Source organism: Salvelinus fontinalis, chromosome 14 (genome assembly GCF_029448725.1).
Source record: "Salvelinus fontinalis isolate EN_2023a chromosome 14, ASM2944872v1, whole genome shotgun sequence".
Taxonomy (NCBI): Eukaryota; Metazoa; Chordata; class Actinopteri; order Salmoniformes; family Salmonidae; genus Salvelinus; species Salvelinus fontinalis.
Window position 1 is genome coordinate 48,179,488 of NC_074678.1, and position 25,805 is coordinate 48,205,292.

General features: G+C 41.7%; 2 protein-coding genes across 2 annotated transcripts; both read left to right on the top strand.

Annotated features, from left to right (window-relative positions):
• The first annotated feature begins 810 nt into the window (after window positions 1-810).
• On the top strand, window positions 811-6,471 carry guk1b (guanylate kinase 1b). The gene is made up of 6 exons (XM_055943649.1): window positions 811-922; window positions 1,359-1,400; window positions 1,609-1,705; window positions 2,901-3,039; window positions 6,165-6,249; window positions 6,365-6,471. Exons 1-6 carry the CDS (start codon window positions 811-813, stop codon window positions 6,469-6,471), a joined length of 582 nt encoding a protein of 193 aa, XP_055799624.1.
• A 209-nt stretch (window positions 6,472-6,680) lies between these two features.
• On the top strand, window positions 6,681-25,717 carry LOC129811043 (guanylate kinase-like). Its single transcript, XM_055862152.1, has 7 exons — window positions 6,681-6,822; window positions 7,233-7,274; window positions 18,340-18,436; window positions 18,590-18,728; window positions 19,153-19,237; window positions 19,387-19,472; window positions 22,957-25,717. Exons 1-7 carry the CDS (start codon window positions 6,711-6,713, stop codon window positions 22,990-22,992), a joined length of 597 nt encoding a protein of 198 aa, XP_055718127.1. The 5' UTR covers window positions 6,681-6,710; the 3' UTR covers window positions 22,993-25,717.
• The last annotated feature ends 88 nt before the right edge of the window (window positions 25,718-25,805 follow it).

Sequence of the window (25,805 nt, forward strand, 5' to 3'; positions counted from 1 at the left end):
AATTTCTCTTGAGGTTTTTGTGGTTTTTGTGTTTGACCCTTTAATTGACACTCATTGTGTGGTCCTAATGTGCAGTCACATGGCTCTCCCCCCCCCCCCCCCCATGTCTGATCGTAGCGTAGCCATTAAATCCACTGGATCAGTGGATTAGACGTTAGCATCTGAGCCTAAGGCCAGAGGAAGAACTGCTTAGCTATAGGCCTCGCTAGCTGGTTAGCTTTCAAGCACTCTACGCAGATTGGCTCCTACGAGTGGAGTTAGCCAGGGCCTGACTTAATAAGTTTGAAGGCTACAGAATAAATCTTGAGTGTGCTTCATTCCTTTTTGTTTGGTATATCTGTTCCTGGTTGTGGTAGTGGCAGGCTAGACAGTGGTGGGCTACTGAACAGCGAAAGGCTACGCCAGTCTTCGCTACTTTGCATAGAAGGTCACTATTGTTACACAACCGTGCACAGACTTCGACTACCCTATAAGCAGTCTTTGTACAAAGAGAGACAACAATCCATGCTTTGGTTTTGTTTACCTGGCTGGTGCCACCAAATACTAACTGAAGCATTTTTGTCCCAAAAAAGGTCATGCCTAAATTATCCCAAAGTGTCTAAAACGGATTGCGTGGCTCCATTAAATTAGTTTAAGATTATTTGTGTAGCAAATGCATTGGTGAATGTAAAAAAAATAAATCTAAATGTACATAATTTTACAGTAGAAGAGGGTGTTTTACTGTATTTCCTCTCTCCCTCTCCAGTGTTATGGAAATTTTACAGTAGAAGAGGGTGTTTTACTGTATTTCCTCTCTCCCTCTCCAGTGTTATGGAAGGACCCAGGCCTGTTGTTCTGAGCGGCCCCTCGGGGGCAGGAAAGAGCACTCTTATGAAGATGCTGCTGAGGGACTACGAGGGAGTCTTTGGCTTCAGCGTATCACGTACGTGTGTGCTTCACACGCCATTTGACTCCTATCCCAATATCCTGCCTGGCCCTATCTGTCCTTACTGTCTCAGCCTTCTCTACCTCTAGGCCACGTTTGTCATAGGACTTTGGTCTGGTTTAGTGCATCCAATTTCTATCCAAGCATAGGCTGTTCATCATTGGACCTGGGGTGGGATATTTCTGTATACCATCCCATGTTCAGTTTAGTTATGGTTGTGCTGATCCGTGTGACACAGGGATGTCCTCCATCTCCATTCCTCTTCTTGCTGGCTGCAAGGAAGACCACTGAAAACAAAAGAACCGGCATACAGTTAGGGTTCTCTGGCATGTCTTTGAATGCACATAAGGTTAAGGTTGTTGATGGCATTCTGTATGACTGGATGTCGATGATGGATGTTGATCATTTATGCTCATTGAATGTGTCCTTACAGATACAACAAGGAGCCCACGTCCAGGAGAGGTAGATGGCAAAGGTACAGTAACATTCTCTCACTCATAAACGCAGCTCGCGTCAGTAAACCCATCTCAGTCATGTTAGTAATCCCAGATGGATATCAGTGATGCTCTCCAGGCTTTTAATCAAGCTGGTTTTGTAACTTCTGGTTTTCACTTCTGATTTTGTAACTTTAAATGCTGGCTTCAGCAATTAACGGATTATTCTCCTCTCCGGTCTATTTGAAGATTACCACTTCTCAAACAGGGAGGCTATGCAGGAGGATATTGACGATGGGACATACATTGAGAATGCAGAGTTTTCAGGGAACCTGTATGGAACAAGGTAGAGTACATTTTGATAACTTTCTGTTGACATCAAAATGTCTTACAGTCAGAGTTGCAAAATTCCGGTGACTATGCTAGTTCATTGGGTTTTAAATAAACAAGTACAGTAATTGTTCCACTAGTGACTAGAACCCACAAGTGATTCTACTGTCACGGGATTGAATAGATCACTTTAAAGGAGAAGTTCACTTTTTAACCAAATTGGTTTTGAGAAATGTACCCCCCCCCCAACCCACGATACACTTCCTCCTGTTCGTTTTGCAGTGCCTGGGCGTGGATACAGAAGCTAAAGAAACTTCAAACAAATACTCCCTATTAGAAACGGCAACGCTCTCAGTATGTTTTACCCATGAAATTGTGTCATTAAAAAATGTATCCGCAACATTATATTATATTCTGTGCAACTCAAGACATGCTTTTCCAAGTGCGCATGCACGGGCTGCACAGAGAAGTATCATAGATGGAGGGGAAACCGCTCGAGTCACACAAAGTTAAGGATAAAGTTCGGAATGACACCAATTTCATGTGTACATCATCTAAAGACCTGCATCACCATACTGAGGGTGTTGCAGTTTTTTTTTTAAAGGATGTATTCGGGTGTTTTGGGAGCTTGTTTTACTCACGCCCTGGAACTGCAGAGCAGGCATGAGGAACTGTATCGCTGGTTGGGGTAGGTTTCTCAAAACCAAGTGAAATCGCAATAAAACAGTCTGGACTCTTCTATAACATGCCATTTACATCCAAAATACAGACTTGGTTAAAAGAAAAGGGAACTTCTCCTTTAAGAGCTGGTCCATTGTGATCCCTGGGACAGAATTAGCTTTATCCTCCATTGTACATATCCAGATAGCACAGGAGCCACCGTAGAGCTCGTGACCTGCAGTGTCATGTTTAATCTGTCCCTCCCCTGCTGAGGATACGTCTTGACGCTAACGGAGAACCACTGGACCCTGCTTTTGGTGTTAGGATTAATGTCACTATCCCCTAGCCTAGTCATACTGGAGCATGTGAGGAATAGTCACTGGTGTGAGGTGTCACTCTTACGCTGTCCGTATTTATTGTTTAAAAGCCCCCATGTTGTAAGCCTACTGTGCATATCCAGGTGGAGAGATGCATATGTCCTTGTCTCTGCTGTTCAATGGAACTGTGAAACAATGAATGAACATTACTTATATCTTCTGTTTTCTACATAGCAAGTCTTCTGTAGACGAAGTGCGGGCCAATGGTCTCATCTGCATTCTGGATGTGGACATCCAGGGAGTGAGGAACATCAAGCAGACTGACCTGGACCCTATCTATGTCTCTATCCAGCCCCCCTCTATAGAGATCCTGGTAATGCCCAATTCAGAGTTCCGAGCCGCAATAGTCAGCATGGCCCATTGTGAAACATTTAAGAACCTCATTTGATATACTCCTATTGAGGTGTAGACATATGTCACAATGGATTGCAGACTATCATGGCTGAGCGACTGTAAACTCTGCAACAAGTCCACAATCATACAACGCAAAGGGTACTACTGTGTATTTTGGCGTTCCTGAATGTTCTGTGCTTGGACCGCTATTATTGGATAAAAGTAGAGACTCGGCGCTACAAAATGGTATATCATACACTGCAGATGAGGAAGAATGGGAACGTTATTCTGCTTTGAAATTTGATAAACTTGTAACCCCACTTTTGAGAAAATGTCCCTTGAATGTTTTGGTCCACCTACAATAGCGGAGAGCTCTTCTTTGTCTACACCTATTCCGCATCGTTCACACCCTCTTAAGCCTTAGCCCCACCCATCTCTTAACCAAAGATTTCAAGACTAAAAGTGGTGAAAGTAGTAGCCTACAATAAGTAAAAACTCCAGGTAAAAATACATTATCTATTCCTTGGTCTATATCCTAATCTGACTTTCTGTAACGATCGTCTTCGGGTGAAAGAGAGGAGGACCAAAATTCAGCGTGATGATAATCCATATTTTAATAGGCTACTTAAACAATGAACAAAAACAACAAACTGACAGAAAGAACCGAAGACGCTACAGTCCCGAACTAGTGAACACAGACCAGATGAACACACGAACAGCAACAATCACACAAAAAACACAAAACAAAACAGGCTACCTAAATTTGGTTCCCAATCAGAGACAACGCAAAACACCTGCCTCTGATTGAGAACCATATCAGGCCAAACACAGAAATAGACAAACCAGACATACAACATAGAATGCCCACACAGATCACACCCCGACCAACCAAAACATAAAACATACAAAGCAAACTATGGTCAGGGCGTGACACTTTCAGTGTCCAGATAAAAATATAATATATATTTTTTTTAATTATTAGATTATGCTTACCCAGAAACGTGTCTAAATTGATGGGTCATGTGAAGGAAATGCTATACCCATCCCCCAGCCACATCTAGCTAAGTGGATGGGTCACTATTGTCTACACATGTACACATATTCATTAAATATAATAGATGGCTGTAATCTCCCCCAGACACACCTGGCTAACTTGATGGGTCATGTAATCATTCTCTTGCAAAGTGAAGTCTTTTGTTTCAACATGTAGGTAGTTAGCTAGCTAGCTAGCTAAACAATGAACCATATTCCCAACCCATAGCTACAGTACAAGCAATTGGCATAGCTAGCTACCACCCATGAAATGCTTGAGTATGAATTTGCAGGTAGATAAAGCTAACCAACTAGTTTCAATGTTAGCTAGCTAGCTAACATTAGGCTATAACTAGTAATGCAAATATATTTCTGAGATACGAATAATATTACTACACATATCATACACGAGCCAGCAAGCTAACCTTCACTAGTACACTTTAACTTGCAAAGAAAATGACGTTCTGACCAAATTAGAAACATATAATATCTGAAAATGTAGCTAGACTCTTACCCGTATATATGGAGGAATGCTTCACAGAAGCGTGTATTTTCCATTTGGTTTGTAGCTAGTTATAGCTTGTTTGGCCCGTTATTGTGTCAAGGCACTCCGGTCAACCGTGTGCAGAAAGTAATGTCAGTCCATCACAACCTTTTCCCACTGATCTTTGTCAATAGCGTCTGCTAAATTCGGGGCAACAATGTTGTTGAGAGGAGTAGCCACACTTTTGCACTTCTCTATGGCTAACATTGTCTTTCAAAAAAGCCAGGATGATCTACTACACATACTGAGCAGCTCATGTTATAGACAGAAGTGGGCTACATGGCAAACCAATCCGAACTCCTCTCTCAGCATGTCCAACCCATCCATTATCTGAACCAATCATGGCAAGTGGGAAGGTTCCTTCTCTTTTTCATTGGCTAAACCAACTAGGCTTGTAATTGAAAATGTTTATTAGTATTTACAGATGTTTGCTATTAAAGCACATGAAAGTTCACATGTTCAAGAAGGCATTTCTGCCCAAAAACGCTTTTTGATTTAATGCAATCGCCATGTTAGAATTCTAAAAATAACTTTAGTACGACATACAGCTTACGTTATAGCGAGACAACGCCCAAAATCTGTGCGGAAAATAATACTAAACATTTTCGACAGAAATACGAAATAACATCATAAATGGGTCCTACTTTTGATGAGCTTCTATCAGAATCTTGTACAAGGGGTCCTTTGTCCAGAATAATAGTTGTTTGGATTTAGAATGTCCTCTTCGTCTGTTGAATTAGCAACCAAATCTAGCCAAGTGGCTCGAAGCTGTCCATCGTCACCAAACGCAGAGAACGGAACACACCAAAACTCCCGAAATTTTTTTAATAATCTGATAAAACTATGTTGAAAAAACATACTTTACGATGATATTATCACATTTATCAAATAAAATCAAAGCCGGAGATATTAGCCGTCTATAACGAAAGCTTTTCAGAAGCCAATGCTGATGTCCTTCCCGCGCCTTCCTGAACAAAGAAAATTGGGGTCATGTCATTCCAAGACCTCTCGTTTGACCTCAGATAAAGCTAGACTCCCCATTTCACCTCTCACTGCCTATTGACATCTAGTGGAAGGCGTATGAAGTGCATGTATACTAATAGATTTCAAGCAAATGAATAGGGAGGCCCTGGAACAGAGCCTCGATTTCAGATTTTTCACTTTCTGACAGGAAGTTTGCTGCAAAATGAGTTCTGTTTTACTCACAGATATAATTCAAACGGTTTTAGAAACTTGAGAGTGTTTTCTATCCAATAGTAATAATAATATGCATATTGTACGAGCAAGAATAGAGTACGAGGCCGTTTAAATTGAAAATAGCGCCCTCTATCCTTAACAGGTTAAAAAAAACAACAACATTGAAATGCTTCTTCTGCAAAGTAGTGACGTGCGACATCTTGAAACGGGTCACATATGCTAGCCCTTGGAAATGTCATCCTTGAGCTAGTGACATGAGTCTCTTGAAATGTATGAATGTACTCTTGAAATGTAGATATTGTAATAGCTTTAGGGGCAATTGATGTGTACAGGAAAAGCGTCTGAGGGACAGAAATACGGAGACAGAGGAGAGTCTGCAGAAGCGTTTGGAGGCAGCACGGGTTGACATGGAGCTCAGTAGGTCCCCCTTACTGTCCCATATAGACATAGTTGTACTGCAAATCTTTGGAAAATATGGATGAAACCAATAATAATCCATGCTATGCCTTATTTTATCACTTTCCTATTTTAGGCAACGAGCCTGGAGTGTTTGACATGCTTATTGTCAATGATGACTTAGAGGAGGCTTATGAGAAGTTGCAAAGTGTTCTTATTGAGGTGAGATTGAAGAGAGGATAATTGTCTGCATGTAGAATAGGGACAAAGTAGAATTCTCAAAATTTGAGTCAGTCGTTAGTGGTCTCACATACATTTTCTCACATGTTTGTCTCTGCAGGAAATTACTAAAGTTCAGTCAACCAAGAAAGAAAGATGCAATTCGTAAGAATCATTTTGTTATTATGCATATCATAGCCACACGTGTCCTGTAACAAAATCTTTCGTTGTATTCAATCCCTCTCTCCCTTTGCGTCAGTATTATGTCAGGACCCAGGCCTGTTATCATAAGTGGCCCCTCAGGGGCAGGAAAGAGCACTCTGCTGAAGAAGCTGCTGAAGGACTACAAGGGAGTTTTCGGCTTCAGCGTATCACGTACGTATTGTGTCACCCAACATGTAGTTTCCAGTGGTAGCCGCAGCAGGATCTATACCCACTGTCTCAGCCTTATCAAACTACAGGCCGTATGTCATAGTACTTGGAGTGTGATATTTATGTAGACCACTCATATTCAAACAATTTATAACAGTTTAGTTATGGCTGTGCTGATTGGTGCGAGACAGGGATATCCACTGTCACCATTTCACTTCTTGATGGCTATCGATTGGATCATGAGGTAGACCACTGAGCACAAAAGAAACGGCATACAGTTGGGTTTGTTTGGCATATCTTTGAATGCTCATCATTAGTTGAGGTTATTGATATCATTCTGTATCATTTATGACATGTATGCTCACAGAATAAGATGAGTGTTACATTTATGGTCACTGAATGTGTCCTTACAGATACAACAAGGGACCCACGTCCAGGAGAGGTAGATGGCAAAGGTACAGTATCATTCTCTTACTCATAAATGTCACTAAACCCAGAAGGATATCAGTGGTGCTCTCCAGACCAAGAATGAAGCTGGTCTTCTACTGTATCTTTAGTAAGAATTTCCTACTGTATGAACGCCAGGCCTCAAACTTAATGTGTGTTGCAGTGCCATGAATGTTGAGTGGTGGCAGTTACAGTGCCTTCAGAAAGTATTCACACCCCTTGACTTTTTCCACATTTTGTTATGTTACAGTGGGATTAAAATGGATTTAATTGTAATTTTCTGACAATCTACACCAAATACTCTGTAATGTCAAAATGGAAGAATTTTTTTAACATTTGTAAAAAATAATAATAATAATAATAAAAATAATGTATATAATGATAAGTACTCAACCCCCTGAGTCAATAGATGGTTCAATCACCTTTGGCAGCGATTACAGCTGTGAGTCTTTCTGGGTAAGTCTCTAAGAGCTTTGCACACCTGGATTGTGCAATATTTGCACATTGTTCTTTAAAAAAGTATTGTCAAGTTCGTTGTTGATCATTGTTAGACATCCATTTTCAAGTCTTGCCATGGATTTTTAATCTGATTTAAGTCAAAACTGTAACTAGGCCACCCAAAAACATTCAACGTTGTCTTGGTAAGACACCCCAGTGTATATTTGGCCTTGTGTTTTAGATTATAGTCCTGCTGAAAGGTGACTTTGACTCGCAGTGTCTGTTGGGAAGCGGCCCGAACCAGGTTTTCCTCTCGGATTTAGCTCTATTCTGTTTCTTCTCATCCTTAAAAACTCCCTAGTCCTTGCTGATGACAAGCATACCCATAACATGATGGAGCCACCACCATGCTTGAAAATATGATATAAGAGTGGTACTCGGTGATGTGCTGTGTTGGAAAGTTCCTTCTTTGCCACATTTTTTGCAGTTTTACTTTTATGCCTTCTTGCAAACAGAAAGCATGTTTTAGAATATATTTATTCTGTACAGGCTTCCTTCTTTTCACTCTGTGATTTAGGTTAGTATTTTGGAGTAACTGCAATGTTGTTAATCCATCCACAGCCATTAAACTCTAACTGTTTTAAAGTGACCACTGACCTCATGTTAAAATCCTTGAGGTGTTTCCTTCCTCTCCGGCAACTAGTTAGGAAGGACGCCTGTATCTTTGTAGTGACTGGGTGTATTGATACATCATCCAATGTGTAATTAATAAGTTCACCGTGCTCAAAGGGGTATTCAATGTCTGTTTTTTTATCTGCAAATAGGTGCCCTTCTTTGAGGCATTGGAAAACCTCCCTCGTCTTTCTGGTTGAATTTGTGTTTGAAATTCACTGCTCGACTGAGGGACCTTACAGATAAGTGCATGTGTTGGGATACAGAGATGAGGTAGTCATTAAAAAAAAACGTATTATGTGAAAATTTGCCATAACAAAAGGGTTGAAAAACTATTGACTCAAGATATTTCAGCTTTTAATTTTTCATTAATTTGTTAATTTCAAAAATATACTTCCACTTTGACATTAGGGGGTATTATGTGTAGGCCAGTGGTACAAAATATCAATGTAATCCATTTTCAATTCAGGCTGTTTCACAACAAAAAAGCCAAGGGGTTAAATACTTTCTGAAGGCACTGTATCTGCACACAAATATTATATTACTGCATAGACTATTAATTTTCAGACAGCTCGCTGAAGAGCCAAAAGAGATGTTTTCCAACATACATAAGTATAACTAAAGACAGAAAACAACATTAAAGTGAATGTACGTAGTACATTAGTATGATATAAACTCAGCAAAAAAAGAAACGTCCTCTCACTGTCAACTGCGTTTATTTTCAGCAAACTTAACATGTGTAAATATTTGTATGAACATAACAAGATTCAACTGAGACATCAACTGAACAAGTTCCACAGACATGTGACTAACAGAAATGGAATAATGTGTCCCTGAAAAAAGGGGGGGATCAAAATCAAAAGTAACTGTCTGTATCTGATGTGGCCACCAGCTGCATTAAGTACTGCTGTGCATCTGCTCCTCATGTACTGCACCAGATTTGCCAGTACTTGCTGTGAGATGTTACCCCACTCTTCCACCAAGGCACCTGCAAGTTCCCGGACATTTCTGGGGGGAATGGCCCTAGCCCTCACCCTCCGATCTAACAGGTCCCAGACGTGCTCAATGGGATTGAAGTCCGGGCTCTTCGCTGGCCATGGCAGAACACTGACATTCCTGTCTTGCACGAAATCACACACAGAACGAGCAGTATGGCTGGTGGCATTGTCATGCTGGAGGGTCATGTCAGGATGAGCCTGCAGGAAGGGCACCACATGAGGCAGGAGGAAGTCTTCCCTGTAACGCACAGCATTGAGATTGCCTGCAATGACAACAAGCTCAGTCCGATGATGCTGTGACACACCGCCCCAGACCATGACGGACCCTCCACCTCCAAATCGATCCCGCACCAGAGTACAGGCCTTAGTGTAACGCTCATTCCTTCGACGATAAAGGCGAATCCGACCATCACCCCTGGTGAGACAAAACCGCGACTCGTCTGTGAAGAGATCTTTTTTTTTGGTCCAGCGACGGTGGGTTTGTGCCCACAGGCAACGTTGTTGCCGGTAATGTCTGGTGAGGACCTGCCTTACAACAGGCCTACAAGCCCTCAGTCCAGCCTCTCTCAGCCTATTGCGGACAGTCTGAGCACTGATGGAGGGATTGTGCGTTCCTTGTGTAACTCAGGCAGTTGTTGTTGCCATCCTGTACCTGTCCCGCTGTGTGATGTTCGAATGTACTGATCCTGTGCAGGTGTTGTTACACGTGGTCTGCCACTGCGAGGACAATCAGCTGTCCGTCCTGTCTCCCTGTAGTGCTGTCTTAGGCGTCTCACAGTACGGACATTGCAATTTATTGCTCTGGCCACATCTGCAGTCCTCATGCCTCCGTGCAGCATGCCTAAGGCACGTTCACACAGATGAGCAGGGACCCTGGGCATCTTTCTTTTGATGTTTTTCAGAGTCAATAGAAAGACCTCTTTAGTGTCCTAAGTTTTCATAACTGTGACCTTAATTGCCTACCGTCTGTAAGCTGTTAGTGTCTTAATGACCATTCCACAGGTGCATGTTCATTAATTTTTTATTGTTCATTGAACAAGCATGGGAAACAGTGTGTTAAACCCTTTACAATGAAGATCTGTGAAGATATTTCGATTTTTATAAATTATATTTGAAAGACAGAGTCCTGAAAAAGGGACGTTTCTTTTTTTGCTGAGTTTATATCAGAGATATATTACTAGACTCGTATGGCTCTTGAGTCATTTTTTATAATTTTATATTCATAGGACATTTATAAGACATTTAGCCTAATTGTAAAGAACTATCATATCATATTGCCCATAAACTGTAAAATATATACAGTACCAGTCAAAAGTTTGGACACACCTACTCATTCAAGGGTTTTCTTTATTTTTACTATTTTATACATTGTAGAACAATAGTGAAGACATCAACACTATGAATTAACACACATGGAATCATGTAGTGACCAAAAGGTGTTAAACAAATCAAAATATATTTTAGATTCTTCAAAGTAGCCACCCTTTGCCTTGATGACAGCCTTGCACACTCTTGGAATTATCTCAACCAGCTTCATGAGGAATGCTTTTCCAACAGACTTCAAGGAGTTCACACATATGCTGAGCACTTATCGGCTGCTTTTCCTTCACACTGCAGTCCAACTCATCCTAAAACCATCTCAATTGCGTTGAAGTCGGGTGATTGTGGAGGCCAGGTCATCTGATTCAGAAGAATGGCACCGAAGGAGATGGCTGCCGTTTTACGCTCCCGTAACCAATTGTGGTATTTTGTATGTTTTTGTTGCATTATTTGTAACTTATTTTGTACGTAATTTTTCTGCCACTGTGTCTTATGACCGAAAAGATCTTCAAGATATCAGGACATTACTCACCCCGTACTGGAGGAATAGTTTTTATTCAATGATTCAGATGGGAAGGATTTACTTCAGACGGCCGACAAGGCCCTCATCCCCGTCATTCGCAGGAGAAAGAAACAGAGGTATCGAGTACGAAGATCCGGGTGCCTTGTAAGGATCCGTCACCGATAGGGTAATCTACCTTTTGCCAACGGTCCTATTAGCCAATGTACAATCAATCGATAATAAAATAGACGAACTACGATCATGCATATCCTACCAAAGGGACATTAAAAACTGTAAAACGTATGTTTCGTCATGGCTGAACGACGACATTAATAACAAACAGCTGGCGGGCTTTAAGGTTTTTCGGCAGGATAGAACAGCAGCCTCTGGTAAGACAAGGGGTGACGGTCTATGTATATTTGTAAACAACAGCTGGTGCACAAAATCTAAGGAATTCTTGAGGTTTTGCTCGCCTATGGTAGAGTATCTGACGATAAGCTGTAGACCACACTATTTACCAAGAGAGTTTATCTATATTTCTCGTAGCTGTCTATATACCACCACAAACCGATGCTGGCACTAAGACAGCACTCAATGAGCTGTATACGGCCATAAGCAAACAGGAAAATGCTCATCCAGAGGCGGCACTACTAGTGGCCGGGGACTTAATTGCAGGGAAACTCAAATACGTTTGACCCAATTTCTACCAGCATGTTAAATGTGCAACCAGAGGGAAAACAACTCTAGACCACCTTTACTCCACACACAGAGATGTGTACAAAGCTCTCCCTCGCCATCCATTTGGAAAATATGACCATAATTCTACCCTCCTGATTCCTGCTTACAAGCAAAAACTAAAGCAGGAAGCACCGGTGACTCGCTCAATAGAAAGTGGTCAGATGAAGCAGATGCTAAGCTACAGGACTGTATTGCTAGCACAGACTGGAATATGTTCCGAGATTCTTCCGATGGCATTAAGGAGTACACCACATCCGTCACTGGCTTCATCAATAAGTGCATCAATGACGTCGTCCCCACAGTGACCATATGTACATACCCCAACCATAAGCCATGGATTACAGGCAACATCCGCACTGAGTTAAAGGGTAGAGATGCCGCTTTCAAGGAGAGGGACTCCAACCTGGAAGCTTATAAGAAATCCCGCTATGCCCCCCGATTAACCATCCGACAGGCAAAGCGCCAATACAGGACGAAGAATGAATCGTACTACACCGGCTCCGATGCTCGTTGGATGTGGCAGGGCTTGCAAACTATTACAGACTACAAAGGGAAGCAAAGCCGCGAGCTGCCCAGTGACAAGAGCCTACCAGACAAACTAAATCACTTCTTAGCTCGCTTCGAGGCAAGTAACACTGAAGCATGCATAAGATCATCAGCTGTTTCGGACCACTGTGTGATCACGCTCTCTGTAGCAATGTGAGTAAGACCTTTAAACAGGTCAACATTCACAAGGCCGCAGGGCCAGATGGATTACCAGGACGTGTACTCCGAGCATGCGCTGACAAACTGGCAAGTGTCTTCACTGACTTATTCAACCTGTCCCTGACGGAGTCTGTAATACCAACATGTTTCAAGCAGACCATCATAGTCCCTGTTCCCAAGAACACTGAGGTAACCTGCCCAATTTGCATACCGCCACAACAGATCCACAGATGATGCAATCTCTATTGCACTCAACACTGCCCTTTCCCACCTGGACAAAATAAACACCTTTGTGAGAATGCTATTCATTGACTACAGCTCAGCGTTCAACACCATAGTGCCCACAAAGCTCATCACTAAGCTTAGGTCCCTGGGACTAAACACCTCCCTCTGCAACTGGATCCTGGACTTCCTGATGGGCCGCCCCCAGGTGGTAAGGGTAGGTAACAACACATCTGCCACGCTGATCTTCAACACGGGGCCCCTCAGGGGTGCGTGCTCAGTCCCCTCCTGTACTCCCTGTCACTCATGACTGCATGGCCAAGCACTACTCCAACACCATCATCAAGTTTGCTTATGACAACTCTGGTAGGCCTGATCACCAACAACTATGAGACAGCCTATAGTGAGGAGGTCAGTGACCTGGCCGTGTGGTTACAGGACAGCAACCTCTCCCTCAACGTACGTGATCAAGACAAAGGAGATGATTGTGGACTACAGGAAAAGCATGACAGAGCACTCCCCCTTTCTCATCAACGGGGCTTCAGTGGAGCAGGTTGAGAGCTTCAAGTTCCTTGGTGTCCACATCACCAACAAACTATCATGGTCCAAACACACCAAGACAGAAGAGGGCACGACAAAGTCTATTCCCCCTCAGGAGACTGAAAATATTTGCAATGGGTCCTCAAATCCTCAAAAGGTTCTACAGCTGCACCATCGAGAGCTTCCTGACTGGTTGCATCAATGCCTGGTATGGCAACTGCTTGGCCTTTGACCACTAGGCACTACAGAGAGTAGTGCGTACAGCCCAGTACATAACTGGGGCCGAGCTACCTACCATCCAGGACCTCTATACCAGGCAGTGTCAGAGGAAGGCCCTAAATATTGTCAAAGACTCCAGCCACCCTAGTCATGGACTGTTCTTTCTGCTACCGCGCGGCAAACGGTACCGGAGCGCCAAGTCTAGGTCCAAAAAGCTTCTTAACATCTTCTACCCCCAAGCCATAAGACCCCTGAACAGCCAATCAAAGGGCTACCCAGACCCTTCTTTTACACTGCTGCTACTCTGTTTGTTATCTATGCATAGTCACTTTAACTCTACCTGCATGTACGTATTACTTGAATTACCTCGACTAACCGGTGCCCCCGCACATTAACTCTGTACCGCTACCCCCGTATAAAGCCTCGCTATTGTTTTTTTACTGCTGCTGTTTAATTATTTTTTACTTACATTTGTTTCTTAACTTTTTCTTAACTGTTTTCTTCTTAACTTCTTAAAGCATTGTTGGTTAAGGGCTTGTATGTAAGCATTTCACTGTAAGGTCTACACCTGGTATATTTGGCGCATTTGACAAAACGTTTGAATTGATTTGATTATCACTCCTTCTCGGTCAAATAGCCCTTACACAGCCTGGAGGTGTGTTGGGTCATTGTGCTTTTGAAAAACAAATCTAATCACAACAAATTTTATTCGTCACTTGCAGATGTTATTGCGAGTGTAGCGAAATGCTTGTGTTTCTAGTTCCGACAGTGCAGCAATATCGAACAATTCCACAACAAATACCTAATACACACAAATCTAAATAAAGGAATGGAATAAGAATATATAAATATGTGGATGAGCAATGTCAGAGCGCATAGGCTAGGATGCAATAGATAGTATAGAATACAGTATATACATATGAGATGAGTAATGCAAGATTTGTAAACATCATTAAAGTGGCATTATTAAAGTGACTTGTGTTCCATTTTTTGAAGTGGCCAATGATTTCAAGTCTGTATTTAAGCAGCAACCTCTCTGTCTGATAGCCTTGAGATAGAAGCTGTTTTTCAGTCTCTTAGTCCCAGGTTTGATGCACCTGTATCGACCTCGCCTTCTGGGTGGTAGTGTGGTGAACAGGCAGGGGCTCGGGTGGTTGTTGTCCTTGATGATCTTTTTGTCCTTCCTGTGACATTGGGTGCTGTAGGTGTCCAGGAGGGCAGGTAGTGTTCCCCGGTGATGCGTTTTGCAGACCACACCATCCTCTGGAGAGCCCTGCGGTTGTGGGTGGTACAGTTGCCGTACCAGGCGGTGATACAGCCAGATAGGATGCTCTCAATTGTGCATCTGTAAAAGTTTGAGGGTTTTATGTGACAAGCCAAATTTCTTCAGCCTCCTGAGGTTGAAGAGACGCTGTTGCCCCTTCTTCGCCACACTGTCTGTGTGGGTGGACCATTTCAGTTTGTTAGTGATGTGTACGCAGAGGAACTTAACTTTCCACCTTCTCCACTGCTGTCCCGTCGATGTGGATATGGGGGGTGCTCCCTCTGCCGTTTCCGGAAGTCGACGATCATCTCCTTTGTTTTCCTGAAACCACACTCTGAGAGCCATGCATGGCCACGCAGTCATGGGTGAACAGGGAGTACAGGAGCGGGCTGAGCACACACCCTTGTGGGCCCCCAGTGTTGAGGATCAGCGAAGTGGAGATGTTGTTTCCTCCCTTCATCACCTGGGGCCTTTCAGGAAGTCCAGAACCCAATTGCACAGGGTGGGGTTGAGACTGAGGGCCTCAAGCTTAATGATGAGCTTGGAGGGTACTATGGGGTTGAATGCTGAGCTATAGTAATTGAACAGCATTCTTACATAGGTATTCCTCTTGTCCAGATGGGATAGGGCAGTGTGCAGTGTGATGGCGATTGAATCATCTGTGAACCAATTAGGGCGGAAAACAAATTGAAGTGGGTCTAGGGTGACCGGTAAGGTGGAGGTGATCTGATCCTTGACTAGTCTCTCAAAGCACTTCATGATTACAGAAGTGAGAGCTACGGGGCGATAGTCATTTACTTCAATGTCCTTTGCATTCTTGGGTACAGGAACAATGGTGGCCATCTTGAAGCATGTGGGGACAGCAGACTGGGATAAGGAGAGACTGAATATGTCCGTATACACACCAGCCAGCTGGTCTGCGCATGCTCAGAGGAGGCAGCTAGGGATGCCGTCTGGGCCTGCAGCCTTGTCTTATGTCAGCCACAGAGAAGGAGAGCCCACCATTCTCGGTAGCTGGCCTCGCTCGTCGGTGATGCTGTGTTATCCTCAAAGCGGGAAAATAACCTGTTTAGCTTGTCTGGCAGCAAGACGTTGGTGTCCGTGTGTGGGGGCACCGGTTAGTCAAGGTAATTGAGGTAATATGTACATGTAGGTAGAGTTATAGTGAGTATGCATAGTTAACAAACAGAGTAGCAGCAGCATAAAAGAGGAGTCTGGGTAGCCCTTTGACCATGAAGGCCTGATTCACGCAGTCTCCTCTGAACAGTTGATGTTGAGATGTGTCTGTCACTTGAACTCTGTGAAGCATTTATTTGGTCTGCAATTTCTGAGGCTGGTAACTCTAATGAACTTATCCTCTGCAGCAGAGGTAACGCTGAGTCTTCCTTTCCTGTGGCGGTCCTCATGAGAGCCAGTTTCACCGTAGCGCTTGATGGTTTTTGCGACTGCACTTGAAGAAACTTTCAAAGTTCTTGACATTTTCCGCATTGACTGTAGTTTCTCTTTGCTTATTTGAGCTGTTCTTTCCACAATGTGGACTTGGCTTTTACCAAATAGGGCTATCTTCTGTATACCACCAAATTTTTATCGCACAAATGTCACCATCCCAATTTTGTTTTTTGTGCGGGCGCCCTGTGCCGCACCCGGACAAGATGCCGCCCTGGGCAGATGCCCATGTTGTCTATACCTAAATCCGTCACTGCAGGTGACTATCTCATGAAGCTGGTTGCAAGAATGCCAGGAGTGTGCAAGCTGAAAACTTTTTTTCTCACTACATGATTCCGTGTGTTATTTCATAGTTTTGATGTCTTCACTGTTATTCTACAATGTATAAAATAATTAAAATAAAGAAAAACCCTTGAATGTGTAGGTGTGTCCAAACTTTTGACTGGTACTGTATATACTGTATAAAAAACTACTTCCAGGTTTTTCAGTACCGGCCGTGATCGGGAGTCCCATAGGGCGGCGCACAATTGGCCCAGCGCCGTCCGGGTTAGGGGAGGGTTTGTCCGGGGTAGGCCGTCATGGTAAAATAAGAATTTGTTCTTAACTGACTTGCCAAGTTAAATAAAGGTTAAATAAAAAAAATCCACTCTTTCAATACCCTTTTGCCCTTTTTGTGCCTACACACCACCTCTTCTCCCACACTACTCCATACCTACGGACACTGAAGCGCCAATGCTTCTTACTCCCAAGCGAACTGCACCAATGGTTCTCCCAAGTATCCCCCTGTTAGATACAGGGATATACATATTTGTTTATGCCTTTTTTGTTTTCTCCATAGGCCTGTTCAGTCTGCCTATGCTTCTGGGAGCTACGTTACTGCCCGTAGCAGACGTCCTATCCTCTGTTTCATCCGCAGGTGTAGCTATCCTCCAAATTTAGGCTTCTATCGAACCACACCTAAATGTGATTCATAAAAACATTACTAAGAGAGAGTGATGGGGGTTACTTTCATATTTCAAGTACAGAGTGACCAAACACCAAGGGCTTAATAGTCACGGAAAGTACTCAATCTATTATTCAAAGGAACACAAATGCCAGTTTGCACTTTGGAGTAAAAAGCATTTGAAATTAGCCCCCTGTAATTCCTCAGTAGTGGATCCCCTCTCCAGACCCAAAGAGAGAAGTCTTCACACCCATAAAACCTCTGTTATGTACCCATCATTAGCATCACAACAATTTGTTGAAATTGATAGGCTTCATAGTACAGCCGTTTGTTTAATATAGCTCCAGTTCAATAATATTAATGTATAGTATGGATCATAGCTGCTAGTGAGGTCTGGTCCTGTTGTAAAGGCAAATATCCTTGAGACTATTCTATTTCTTTGATCAATATACCTTTGTCTTTTCCTACGAAGAATTACACAGAAACTGCACCACCATGACAGTGAGCTTTGTTGGATTCAGTCTGTGATCGTTTACTACCCCCTATACATTCATTGTCTATTTTTGATTAATCGTTAAAATAATTTTCACCTTCATCCATTGAAATCCTCTATCCATCTACCTTTTACCTGGACACATTGTAATGTGCTTGGATTCATTCTGAACAAACCTGTAATGTCGTGATGCTAATGAGTATGCGTTGACGTCAGTGGCTCTAGGTTCAATATTGAGTGTTGTTGTCCCTGTAAATGTGATCGTGACAAGGTTGTCCTGTGTTACCTACAGAGTTCTCCCCACTGTGTTTGATCCACTGTCATGTTGTGGAGGAATAAGATAATCGCAATGGTAGGGACACAGTAATGTGTAGTGATGTGAATGCTAATTTCCCTGTCTACCGATACGTGTCCTTGCATTCATTCTATTAAACATGTTCTAGCGCCTGAATACTAATCAATGTAAATGCATTGTACCCTGTGAACTTACCCATTGTTGTTTTGAGAGAACTCCATCCAGCCTGACCGCTGACTAACCTCGTCTTCTTCTTCTTCTCTCCTGTCCGTTTCAAGATTACCACTTTACAAACAGGGAGGCTATGCAGGAGGATATTGACAAGGGGGAATTCATTGAGACGGATGAGTTTTCGGGCAACCTGTACGGAACAAGGTCGAGTATACTTTCAGAACTTTCTGTTGGCACCGAAATGTCTTACAGTGTGAATCAGTGATAGTTGTGGAAAGATATATAATTTCTAGTTTGTTTTGTGGAATCGTGGATGCAATGAATAAACATAGCTATTTTATTTGTTTTTCTCCACAGTAAGAGTGCTGTACAGGACGTGAGGGCCAAGGGCCTCATTTGTATCTTGGACGTGGATATCGCAGGAGTGAGGCACATCAAGGAGACTAACCTGGACCCAATCTACATCTCTATCCAGCCCCCCTCTATTGAGGTCCTGGTAAGAGTCCACAACCATACATTCCACAGGGTTCTTCCACTGCAGGGGTCCGCAACAGGCGACATTTGTCCCCTAAGCGATTTTTATTTGGCCCCCCAAAATTTTCAGTAAAAAAATAAGAAAACATATGTTGGACCAAGAAGACTGTTATATCACTAGGAATTCAACGAAAAAATACACGTCATTCGTGAATCCTGTTCCCAACTATTCCTATGAATAAATTGAGAAATATGTGATTATGAAATTATGCTATTGTGAAACACATAATACATTTGAGCTTATTTGTGGTCCGTTTGTAGTGTACAAATTATTATAATTGTGTTCTAGCCCACTGACCATTCGCTCAGAAAAGAATCAGCCCGCGGCTGAATCTAGCTGCTACTGTATAAACTGTCATTGTTTTGGGGACCATTGATGTGGACAGGAAGAACGTCTGAGGGGTAGAGCGACGGAGACAGAGGAGAAAATACAGAGCCGCCTGGAAGAAGCCCGGACTGACATGGAGGAGTGTAGGTCCCCCATACTATCCTGTGTTAACTGGTTTTAAGACTACACATGCTCGACAGATAGGAATTGAACTAAGGATAGTCCATTTACATGCTTTTGACAATGATTTGAGTAGCGTTCTCATAATTGTTTCTTCACTCTTCTATTTTAGGCAACGAGCCTGGATTGTTTGACATTGTCATTGTCAACGATGACTTGGATGAGGCCTATGAGAAGTTGCAAAGTGTTCTTAAGGAGGTGAGTCTGAAAAGAAGACGATTGTCTAATGAGTAGATGGAGGAGTTGTTGATGACTAAATGTCCATGTTGGACAAGAATCATATGTACTGAGGTTCTGCAAATATACTTTACATTCTCATATCTGTCTCAACAGGAAATGTCGGATGTGATTCTGATGAAGGCCTTTCAAGGCCAAACCTGCTATTTAATTTCATTTTAATAGCGTCTATTGGTAATTACACAATTGGAACAAGGACTTTGTAAATACAAATGCACTCGCTGATGGTAATTCCACACAAATCCACTCGCTGAAGGTAATTCCACATGTGTAGTGACTCATGATCTATTTGATGTTATTATTTTATTACACATGTCCTTGATCCGGTATGCAACTGATATGTTTTGTAATTATACTTCTGGAAGTCACCTGTGTATTACCATGTCAAGAACTCCTACCCAAATGGGTAACCGAGGAGACATTAGGCATAACCCTTTGAGTTACTTTGTACTACGTGACAACATTTGACAACCAACATTGTAATTGCAATGTTGTTATAAAGGATATGCATGTATTTACAATGTATTTACCCAAGAGCAAGCAACTTAATATGTAATTACCGTTTTTGGAAAAGGTAAGACACGCTTTGATTTTGTTTACCTGGACACTATCTCCTAATGATAACGTTTTAGCATTTATGGCATAAAATCAATTCAAATTTTTTTAGATACACAATCAATTGAAGACACAGATTTGTACATTGTTAACAATGTTTGTTTTTGACAATGTAATGTAGCTACAGGCCTAGCTACTCGTCTACAGCATTGTATTACATGAGATTGATTTTGAATATGAATCTTTATTAAATCCATTAAAGGCCCAGTGCAGTCAAACTTCTGTTTTTTTCCTGTGTTTTGTATCATTTTGCACAGCTGATGAAACTAACACTGTAAAAAGTGTGAAAAGATTTGATCAGTGTTATGTCCTGATAGCTGCTGGTTGAAAATGCAATCTATACAGGATCTTCTATTCAGCAGGTTTTGCATGGATGGAATTTTTGGCTTGCCACATGAGATCACAAGGCAAAATACTTTAATAGACCTATAATAAAGAGACTTTGTAACTGTATAGTAATTACTTCACTCTACCTTAAGTTGCTTGCTCTTGGGTAAGCACATTGTAAATACATGTGCAACCTTTGTAACAACATTCTTCTAACCGTAACATTTGATCAGTGGGGATCTGTGAGAAAAAGCCTTCAGAAAAGTTCTAAGGATGTGTAGAATTATGTATAATTTTTCTATTTACATTTTACTTTAATATTTTTTCAATCATTTAAATGATATTCTGATTTCACCTCTTCCGTTTGTGTTGGAAAGGGAAGGGTTAAACACTGAAGAGAAAAAAGGTCCAATCAGGATTTTTCTTTGGTGGTCTCTGGGGAGAAAAATCTAGCTAGCTAAATCAACCATTGGCGAGACCCTCAGACACTAGACCGCATATTAATTAATTAATTACATCTTTATTTAACTAGGAAAGTCAGTTAAGGACAAATTCTTATTTACAATGACGGCCTACCCTGGCCAAACCCTAACCCGGATGACGCTGGGCCAATTGTGTGCCACCCGATGGGACTCCCAATCACAGTAGGTTGTGATACATCCTGGAATCGAACCAGAGTCTGTAGTGACGCCACTAGCACGGAGTTGCCGTGCCTTAGACCGTTGCGACACTCGGGAGCACCTATATATGAATAACAAAGCAATCATCACGTGACACCATTAATTCCTATGTGAAGACTCAATAGCGCATTGAAACCAACTGATCGGGCGATGTAGGCTTGTACACAATCGCCCAACCTTACACACACACACACACACACACACACACACACACACACATACACTCAGCAGTAACATCAGGCAGGATTTAGGCTACAAACTGCCTAGCCAGTTGTAGCTCAATCTTGGGTGCAATGATCACGTTCCCGCACTGACTGACTGTATGGAGGCTCATTGATTTAACGTTACGTTAGCCTACATGATACACTAGTAAAGTAATAAAATATATATATATTAGCCACGACTTTGTGCAGCTTCAAATGTCGAACAAAGTTGGAAATTATTGTGCCTCCGTCTGTAATTTTCTTCCCCAATGTTTTGCAAGTTGCAATCCATTTTTTGTTGATACAGGGTCCTCTTTATATCTGAAAATAATAATTTGGGGTATCATCTTTCCAAGGGCTCCATCTGAATTCACCTGCCGACGTTCCTCTGCACTGATCATTTTTAATATTTGGGCTTGGGGAGGGTATCAAGTCAGGTCGAGTCATAAGGCTCAATTCCAAGTCAAGTCACGAGACATTGGTGTTCAGGTCAAGGTTGAGTTGCAAGTCATCATATTTGTGACTCGAGTCTGACTCGAGTCCAAGTCATGCGACTCGAGTCCACACCTCTGCAGAATAGTATGAAATGCCTTGAGACCAGGTTGTTATTTGAGCTCCACCTCAAACCAATAGTGGGTGAATAGCAAGCATTTCTCATGCTTAAATTCAAGGCCAGGATATTCATGGAGAAGAAAAGCTGCATAAAAATGGAATAACGTCCATTGTGTTGTTACCAGGTCCTAGTCTACCAAGATCCACATATCAAGACCTTGCCAACCCGTGAGACTAGCTGGTGATTTGGTTTTACTGGCCCGTTGTAGTTACATGTAGCAATGTTACCCGTTGGGATTAGAGTTCATAACATGGTAATACACAGGTGACTTCCAAAAGTGTAACTACAAAACCTATGAGTTACATACTGGAACAAAGAAATGTTTAATAACATAATATAAAACACGAGTCATTTCACAACATGTGTATTTACCTTCAATGGCAGTCTGTGTTCCGGTTGTGTAATAACCTATACTGATAAACTCTTACTATGTTATTACATAACACTTCATATACAACTACAATGTTTTTTCTACAGTTATTGCTGTGTAGTTACATATTTATAGGGGCATCTTAAATGATGGTACAGTGTTACCCAAGTTGGCAATTGTGTGCGAGAGTTGTGCCTTTTCCTTCCTAAAGCCATACAGATTTTATTAAATGTTTCACAGAATATATTTCTTGAAAATTGAGGCAAAAAGCGAATGGAAAAAGCATGTGTGCCTTCTTCAAATACTATAGCGACCTTAGCCCAACACTTACTGACCCAATCAAGCCTCTTGGTGAGGCTAACCTCTTGGTGAGGCTAAAAGAGGCATAGTTCAGCTATAATCTTAGAGGACGTTGTGTATCTCTTTACTGAAAGATTGAGGACATTCTTTTTGCTATAATCTTGCAATTTTTCCTGTACAATTTTTGTATTTTTTCGATTTGTATTTTATTTTTGCAAAAAGTAAAGAAGGTAATCAGTTAAGCATTTAATTACATTTGTATGGCCTAATGCTCATAATTTATGGGTCGCACCGCTACTCACGTTTTTTGAGCGCCTTCTACTCCTCTCCTCAACAGGAAATAACAAAAGTTCAGGAGGTCATCAAGTCATAAGGAGCTACAGTAACAGTGTCCCAGTGAGACTTTTACTCCAGCATGAACGACACCATCTATGCTACTGCATCAACACCGAAACACAATAAGATCCACTCCCCTGACATCAGCTGATTTAGCCACATAAACAACTGTTCTGAGCGTTGTAGAGAAACGTACAATATGCATCTAAGACCAGGTGTTGGAACTGGTTTGAAAAACAGAATCAGAATGAAAGTGATCTATACTGTTCCAGAACAAGGAAACTATTTTAAAAAACTGAAAACTGGTTAATAACGTTATTTTACACTTCTGACATTTTTATAATAATGGTTCTGTTCAGAACAAAACGATTGGAAAACAATGTTGTTTCCAACACCTGCCTAGGACCCAAGAAGATTGTCTAACATTCTTAGAGTCAATAGATCATGAGAAATGGGTAAGGGAATAGGGCATTTGATAGGTACAGTTGAAGTCGGAAGTTTACATACATTTAGGTTGGAGTCATTAAAACTAGTTTTTCAACCACTCCACAAATTTCTTGTTAACAAACTATAGTTTTGGCAAGTCGGTTAGGACATCTACTTTGTGCATGACAAGTAATCTTTCCAACAATTGTTTACAGACAGATTATTTCACTTATTAAACTCACTGTATCACAATTCCAGTGGGTCAGAAGTTCATATACACTAAGTTTACTGTGCCTTTAAACAGCTTGGAAAATTCCAGAAAATTATGTAATGGCTTTAGAAGCTTCTGAAGCTAATTGACATCATTTAAGTCAATTGGAGGTGTACCTGTGGATGTATTTCAAGGCCTATCGTCAAACTCAATGCCTCTTTGCTTGACATCATGGGAAAATCAAAAGAAATCAGCCAAGACCTCATTGACATAACATGAAAGGGCGCTCAGCAAGGAAGAAGCCACTACTCCAAAACCGTCATAAAAAAGCCAGACTACGGTTTGCAACTGCACATGGGGACAAAGAACATACTTTTTGGAGAAATGTCCTCTGGTCTGATGAAACAATAATAGAACTGCTTGTTTGCCATTATGTTTGGAGGAAAAAGGGGGAAGCTTGCAAGCCGAAGAACACCATCCCAACCGTGAAGAACGGGGATGGCAGCATCATGTTGTGGGAGTGCTTTGCTGCAGGAGGGACTGGTGCACTTCACAAAATAGATGGCATCATGAGAAGGGAAATTATGTGGATATATTGAAGCAACATCTCAAGACATCAGTCAGGAAGTATAAACTTGGTCGCAAATGGGTCTTCCAAATGGACAATGACTCCAAGCATACTTCCAAAGTCGTGGCAAAAAGGCTTAAGGACAACAAAGTCAAGGTATTGGAGCATCCATCACAAAGCTCTGACCTCAATCCTATAGAACATTTGTGGGCAGAACTGAAAAAACGTGTGCGAGCAAGGAGGCCTACGAACCTGACTCAGTTACACCAGCTCTGTCAACTTATTGTGGGAAGATTGTGGAAGGCTAACCGAAACGTTTGACCCAAGTTAAACAATTTAAAGGCAATGCTACCAAATACTAATTGAGTGTATGTAAACTTCTGACCCACTGGGAATGTGATGAAAGAAATAAAAGCTCAAATAAATAATTCTCTCTACTATTATACTGACATTTCACATTCTTAAAATAAAATGCTGATCCTAATTTTTACTAGGATTAAATGTCAGGAATTGTGAAAAACTGAGTTTATATGTATTTGGCTGTCACGATCGTGTGGGAGTGAGACGGACCAAAACGCAGCATGTGGAAAATAAGCCATCTTCTTTTATTTATGAAGAAGGCAAAACGAAACACTTACAAACTAACAAAACAACAAACGACCGTGAAGCTACAAAACGAAAGTGCACACACAAGCTACTAACGTTTAGACATAGACAATTCCCCACAAACAGCTAAAGCCTATGGTTACCTTAAATATGTCTCCCAATCAGAGACAACAATATCCAGCTGTCTCTAATTGAGACCCAATTCAGGCAACCATAGACTTTCCTAAACACCTACACTCAACCATAGACACACCTAGACAACTACACTAAACATAAACCCAACTACTCTAAATAAACCCCCTAAACCTTACAACCACCCTAAACACTACAAAACCCACATAAATAACCCATGTCACACCCTGACCTAACTAAAATAATTAAGAAAACAAAGAATACTAAGGCCAGGGCGTGACATTGGCTGAGGTATGTAAACTTCCGACTTCAACAGTACGTGTCGAGTATACAGTAGATGCTAGTAAATATCTACTTCATGTAGACAAATAGAAACTACTGCCAAAGCCACAAGACCGTCCACTAAACCTTCATTGTCAAGGTTCGACATTATACTTAACCTGACCTGACCCTGACTTGACATGTGTGATGACCATCCAACATATCATGGACAAACAACCCGAGAAGTAATAAAACTGTCTTAGCTGTGAAATGTCATATTAGTGGAATACCTTTGAGGTAAACATTGTCTTAATCTAAACTGTTATTGGTCCAATAGTAAGAAACCATTCTGTAATCCAATTTTCTCTCTGGTTTTAATCAATGATAAAGTCTGAATAATGTTACACAAAAAGGTAGGGATGTGTGTTGTTGAGTGTTATACTAATTGAACAGTATTTGTGGATGAACATGTAACTGGCTGGGTGAGGACTCAAGCACTCAGCACACAGCTTTCAGAGGTCACAGGTCAGTCCTGAGGTGGTCAGTTTAACTCTCAGGTTACTTGCTGTAGCCTTCCATCAGCAGAAAAGAAAACGTGTGTGTCTTGGTGTGTATGTTTTTGTATGCAACTGAGCTAGGTTAATAA

Coding starts and splice junctions, on each gene's coding strand:
- guk1b (XM_055943649.1), top strand. CDS start 811: ATGGAAGGACCCAGGCCTGTTGTTCTGAGCGGCCCCTCGGGGGCAGGA. Junction 923..1,358: donor CTTTGGCTTCAGCGTATCAC/GTACGTGTGTGC, acceptor GTGTCCTTACAG/ATACAACAAGGAGCCCACGT. Junction 3,040..6,164: donor CCCCCTCTATAGAGATCCTG/GTAATGCCCAAT, acceptor TGATGTGTACAG/GAAAAGCGTCTGAGGGACAG.
- LOC129811043 (XM_055862152.1), top strand. CDS start 6,711: ATGTCAGGACCCAGGCCTGTTATCATAAGTGGCCCCTCAGGGGCAGGA. Junction 6,823..7,232: donor TTTCGGCTTCAGCGTATCAC/GTACGTATTGTG, acceptor GTGTCCTTACAG/ATACAACAAGGGACCCACGT. Junction 18,437..18,589: donor GGCAACCTGTACGGAACAAG/GTCGAGTATACT, acceptor TTTTCTCCACAG/TAAGAGTGCTGTACAGGACG.